Source organism: Orycteropus afer, unplaced genomic scaffold (assembly GCF_000298275.1).
Source record: "Orycteropus afer afer isolate SDZICR_OR568_19922 unplaced genomic scaffold, OryAfe1.0 scaffold00824, whole genome shotgun sequence".
In the NCBI taxonomy this organism is placed as follows: Eukaryota; Metazoa; Chordata; class Mammalia; order Tubulidentata; family Orycteropodidae; genus Orycteropus; species Orycteropus afer.
In genome coordinates, this window is record NW_006922411.1 from 301,561 (window position 1) to 307,870 (window position 6,310).

General features: G+C 41.2%; 1 protein-coding gene across 1 annotated transcript in view; it reads right to left on the minus strand.

The window, feature by feature from the left end:
• RFT1 (RFT1 homolog) overlaps positions 1-6,310 on the minus strand; it is a 77,092-nt gene that overhangs the window by 28,764 nt on the left and 42,018 nt on the right. Inside the window, exon 7 of the mRNA XM_007957938.2 lies at positions 2,812-2,890. Within this exon, the coding sequence (XP_007956129.1) occupies positions 2,812-2,890 (79 nt within the window). The remainder of the gene's footprint in view (positions 1-2,811; positions 2,891-6,310) is intronic.

The following is a 6,310-nucleotide window of genomic DNA, read 5'->3' on the forward strand; positions in this document are numbered from 1 at the left end:
TGGGCAATCCTACTTCCGTAGTGATACTGCCTCGGAAACCCAAGGAGGGGTCGCTATGAGTCGGGGCTGACTCGACGGCACATAACAACAACAACAGGGCCCAGGCAGGATGCTGGGGAAACAGTGGTGAATGACTCACTCTTTGCTTTCAAGTAGCTTACAGTTAAGGTCCTTCACTCAGCCATCCCAAGCAACTGACTCTTACTTCCCCCAAAAGTCTTCTGCATAGTTTCACTTTTATAGTAGCAACTTTATAAGCTTAAGTTAGAAAGATACACTTTCAGAGCTCAAAGAGCCTTAAGACACCTCCTGATCTAATCCCCTAGCTTGCAGGCAGGGAAAGCGAGACATAGGGGGAGTTACTTCCCTCTGGATACATAACTAAGAAAAATTATTAACAGTGGAGGAGAAGAAAAATTCCAAAATAATAATAGAAAGGTTGTACTAGAATGCCAGGATTATGGAATATTTTCTAAAATTTTTATAATTAGGTTATATTACTTTATAATTAAAAGATAATTTTTAAAAATATGTGCAGTACATCCTACTTTAGCGAGTAGCAACTGGGATCTTAAAGGCTTGCAAGTGGCCATCTAGATGCAACGATGGGTCTCTCCTCATCCAGAGCAAAGAAGAACAAAGAAAAGCAAAGACGCATGGAAACAATTAGTCCAAGCAACTGGTATACCATGCGATCCTCAGCATGTATGACCATGGGACCAGAAGAAATAGATGGTGCCTGGCTACCACTGTCAACCACTCAGAGGGGGATCTATGTAGGAGACCCTGGACAAAGTGGGAGAATGATGTGGAACAAAACTCAAAATCATTTAAAAAAAAAAAAGCACCAAGTTTGCTGGTCTGAGAGCCTGATGGAAGCCTGATAGTCCACTGAGACTATGGCCCCTAGCTGCCCTTCAGGTCTGGAATTGAACCCACTCCTGTGGCTTCTAGCCAAACAAAAGATAGGCATATGGGCTGAACATTTACATTAGGTAGATACACTCCTTGGAGAGATCAATCATGGGAGAATAGAAGGGCCATGTATGCACAGGAAGGCAGCTCGGAGGCAGGCGTGCATGGGAGGGAAGGACACAGGGAAGAGGTAACTATGGGGAGGAAGTGGGAGGGGAGTTGTTGCATTGTGGGAAATTGCAGTCAAAGTCATGAGACAAAGTGTATGTGAACTGCTGAATGGAAAGTCCATTTGCTCTGTAAACTTTCACCCAAATCACAATAAAAATTAAAAAAAAAAGTCAAGCAAAGGGTTTCACAAAAGATTAAATATTATTTGCTGAATACCACAGGTGGATGGAGGAGGGAGGGTAAACCAAAAACTAGAGTAGACATACATTAACTTGGGTAAAGGGGGAAAAAAGGAAAAAGAAAAGAAGTCAGAAAAAAAAATACTTGCAGTAATACATAAGTAGATGTATGACTAAAAAAAAAAAAAAAAAACAACTCACTGCTGTCAAGTCGATTTGACTCATAGCAACCCATCTTAGGTTTCCAAGGTGGTAGCTCTACGGAAGTAGATTACCCAATCTTCCTTCTGAGGAATGGCTGGTGAGTTTGAACTGCCAGCCTTCTGGTTAGCAGTCAAGTGCCTTAGACATTACGCCACCAGAGTTTCCAAGTAGATGTACAGACATAGGAAATTTATATAGAGAGTGGAACTACTACCTTCAGCAATTTATAGCTACCTTAAACTTTATTCTCTGAGCCAAAGCTTGATATAAATAAACTAACACACACACATACAAAACTATGTATACTTTCAGCACCTTGCTGGCCCTCTACACCAAGAACTCTGTCACAACATTAAACTATCACATGGGTGAATCTCGTTTAGAAATATAAAATGATATAAATGTGGTTCTTTAAGAAGTTGAAAAAAAGAAAAAAAAAAATCCTCACAATGAGGACCAATAAGCAACATCACAATAAATGGAGAAAAGACTAAAAAAAAAGAAGAAGATAATTAAAAAGCTATGACAGGACAGTTAAATTATAGATAGCTTTCCCTATTTTACAAGTTTTCTTTAATTGGAGATAACACTTATACTACTCCTCACTTATCAACTATTTCATTATCTGATACTTTTCACTTATAACGATAGTAAAAACCCTACTATCTGGCTATTCACAAAGTATGCCCAGCAGTAATGAATGCTGAGATGAGAGGCCAAAGTAACACTGGCTGTGATGGTTAAGGCTGTGTCAGCTTGGCTGGGCCATGATTCTCAGTGGTTTGGCATTTACGTAATAATGTAATTTGGCAATTACATGATAATGAAATTTGGCAGTTATGTAATGATGTAGTCATCCTCTGTTTTGTGATCTGATGTGGTCATCTTTCACTTTTGAGTAATGCCAATTTTTGCATAATGACTTGGTCTTTGGAACCTAACCATGTCGATAAGTAAGGTATGAGTATATGAGAAATTCATTAAAATGATATAACATGGGGTTTGGAATTAGACTTAGATTCATTAAGCTGTCATTCACTACTGTAGTGAAGTTATATGACTTCACTGATGTTCAATTCCCTCATCCATAATAAATAGCTTACATCTTTCTTACAAGACTATTGAGAGATTTAAACTAAACAATATAAGTAAATAAAACATGAAACTAAGTAAATGCCAGTTTCCTTCCCCTTATTTCAAAAGCTCTGATTTCTGAGGTTCTTCTGCCCAGGGTGCTCTAGACTGCACGTGGTCTAATCTAGGTCATCAGCAGTCCTGTAAAATCCCCTCATTGATACCATAGTTTCCTGAGTGCTCAGAGAAATCCTGCCCTTCTACTTACCTTCTGTCAAAATCTGTTTCAAGAAAGACTGTTTGAAAAAACTCCAAGTCAATTTGGCCTCTTTCCAATTTAAAAAAGCCTGTATGAGAAAACAAAATGAATCAACCAACCAAGCAAAATATTCCAGGCATTTCAAGTCTAAGAATACAATGCTATGTGAGAGGTAAACTCATTCAGGTCCCCAAATCCCAACTTGAACACATCCCCATTAATTCTTCACTTAATGCTAAGCATACAGAAGTTATCCAACAAATACTGGGAAAGAATGTACATGACACTAATTACATTACACTGCTAAACAGGAAACAAAGTCTGTAGGGGTAAGACCCTCTCTAGAAAAGCCTGCCCAAGATCCACACCTTGAGACCCCTAAAGAAGAATTGCTGCTATCCCCTTAGAGGCTTGACTACTGATCACACCAGATTCATATAGCTCACGACCAGTTCTTTCCAAAAAAAAGTCTGAAGGATGCCAAGCTTCAGAACAAATTCTGCTCCATACATTCCACACCTTAATGCTATATTCAGCTGCCTAGGATCTCTTTACACAAAGCTTTGCTTGAATATTTCAATAGAAAGCCAAGCTTTCCCATTCAGTTTAACCACTCAGAAAGTGGAGAGAGGAAAAGGGAAAAAAATTATTATTATTTTTTTAATATGGTTCTTCCCAAAGCCCTAGGGGACCACAAAAGTCTTCATTCCCTGAGGACAAGGAGGGTAAGAAGGAAGGAAGTGCTTAGGTAGGGCAGAGATCAACCTGCAAGGACTGGTTTCCTCAATGCCAGAGAGCCGACCGCAGATGGAAAAAGGGCTAGCCAGCTGAACATCTGTTCCCTCAACTTCTTTGCTCACCCCCACCCCCACCCCAATTCCTTTAGAAGCCCCTTCTCTATCATGCGGGCATCTTGTGATCCCTGCTTGTTCAGTCTAGGTGTTAGGTTCTTAATTCCAGGGTACCTGTATTTTCAAAAGGAGCTTTGGTGGTGGAGTACCTAAGACATGCAACTGCTAACCAGAAGGCTGGCAGTTCAAACCCACCAGACCCTGCAGATGGAAGACGGGGCAATCTATTTCCGTAAATATTTACTGTCTCGGAAACCCAATGGGAATCGCTATGAATAGGAATGGACTTGAGGGCAGTGGGTTTGGTGTATTTTCAAAAGTTCTGATGAACCCTAAGTGATGACTTTTGAATAGTGAGATTTCAGGCACTCTTTGGGAGGGAAGGGTCTTCCAGGAACCTTTTAAACTAAATCACAAAGGTCAAGTCCATTCCATCTTTCTTCTTGATCTATGAGCAGTCCTGGAATTGCTCTAATCACATGGGACTCTATTCTTGGCCAAAAGTCCATCTGTGTAGAGCAATGTTATCTAATAGAAATCTAAAACAAGCCACATTTTAAATTTAAACTTTCTAGTAGCCAAAGTGACCAGTAAAAGGAAATATTAACTTTAATACATTTTATTTAAGCTAAAATATTATCATTTCAACATGTAACCAATGTAAAATAATTTAGAGACATTTTACATTCCTTTTTTTCATACTAAGTCTTTGAAATCCACTATCTTTTGCACTTTCATCTCAAATCAGAATAGTCACATTCCAAATACAATATAGCCACACAAGGTAATCATTTAGGACAGGACAAGTCTAGAATATGCCAAAAAGAGAGTCATTTGCACCCCCTTCTGAGTCTCCTCACCCTTGGTTTCTGAACCTTTTTCAGATATTGGGACAGGATCAAATCTTCCTGCCTTCAGGGCATCACTGAACATGGAACAAATGCCAGGGGTAGATTAGTCCAGGAGTAAATCTTCCCAAGTGAGAGGGAAATTGGCCCACAAAATATATAAAACAATTCATAGCTCCTTTCTCCAGAACAAAGAGCATCAGAATACTTAGCACCACCAGGGGGCACTGTGGACCACATCATCCAGTGGTGCCGGTTCTGCCCACACTTGGCTCTAGGGGAGATGGAGGCACAGCACCTTCTCTCTCACACACACCTCTAAGGGATGGTGGTCCTTTGACAGTGTGCGCAACAGTGCTCGTGCTCTTTATTTCAAAGAAAACAAAATGTTGCAGCTTGCCCATGAGACTTTTGTGAAGCCTACTTGCTGGTAGGTTGTTTGGGAAGATGATTGAGCTCTTCAAAGAAAAAGTTCTTTAGGAGAGTAAAATCATGACAGTTTATCTGATTGAAAGCTCATACTTAAGGATACATTTCTCCTAATACCTTCAATTCAAACAGACTCATGGTTCAGAAGGAATGGCCACACCACTTACTATCTCCAAAATGCCCATTAAAGATATGGGGGCAGGAAGTCAGATCTGAGATAGGGTTTCTTCTCAGGCATCTACTAAGTGGAAGAAAAGAGGAAGCACACTTTTTGAGCTTTTAAGACTCTGCCCAGAGGGGATTTGTCACTTGGAATGATCAAACAGGGTCTATTTCACAAGAGCTAGATTGGGAGGTACTGCTGAGCCAGCCTAAGCAGCTGTGAACTTCTTCAGAATCCCATCAGTAATGTGCCATTTCACTGCCCTATTGTATTGGGAGCTCTGGTAGCATAGTGGCTAAGGCACTTGACTGCTAACCAGAAGGCTGGCGGTTCAAACCCACCAGCCACTCCTCGGAAGGAAGATGGGGCAATCTACTTCCGTATACTTCCATAGTGATACTGCGTCGGAAACCCAAGGAGGGGTCACTATGAGTTGGGTCCAACTCGACGGCACATAACAACAACAACAACATTGTATTGATGGAGAAACTCAGGCTTACAAAGAAAAGAGTAGTGCGCAATGACTCCAGGAAAGGTCTGGAATAAGAACTGAGAAGCTTATCCTGCTTTAACCTGAATCACAGCCACTTTCCAAACTCTACTGAGTCAGGATGATCCTATCAGCCACATCCTTACCACACTGACCCAGTGTTACTGGGAGGCCATGGTCCTGTATCCTGCTCTTCTTCCTCTCCCTCTTGCTCCACCTACCCCAGCTGCTCTGGGCTATCCACAGTCCATCTGTCCATACTACTTCTCATCTGTATGATTACAGTAGACTCACGGTAGGGTTTGGGCTTTGAAGTCAGAGAGAGTGGGGCTCAAATTGAAGCTCCATGATTTATTAGCATTAAGGCCATGAGCAAGACACTTAACTTCTCTAAGCCTTGCGTTTCCTCATCTGCAAAATAGGAAAAGGTGCCCTACCTAATGATGCTGAGGATTGAGCAAGTGAAAAGGAGACTGAATAAGCCTGTAATAGATGGTAAGCTCCTTAACAAGGGCAATTAGATGATGGCCCTGTTCAAAAAACCTTTCATTAAACTGCCTCCTTTGCCAGGAGACCACAGGAACTGGATGGTACCCAGCTACCACCACTGAGCATTTTGGTCAAAGATTCTATGTTGTTGTTATTTGCCATCGAGTTGCCCCTGACTCATAGCGACCCCTCCTTGGGTTTCCGAGGCAGTATCACTACGGAAGTAGGATTGCCCAAC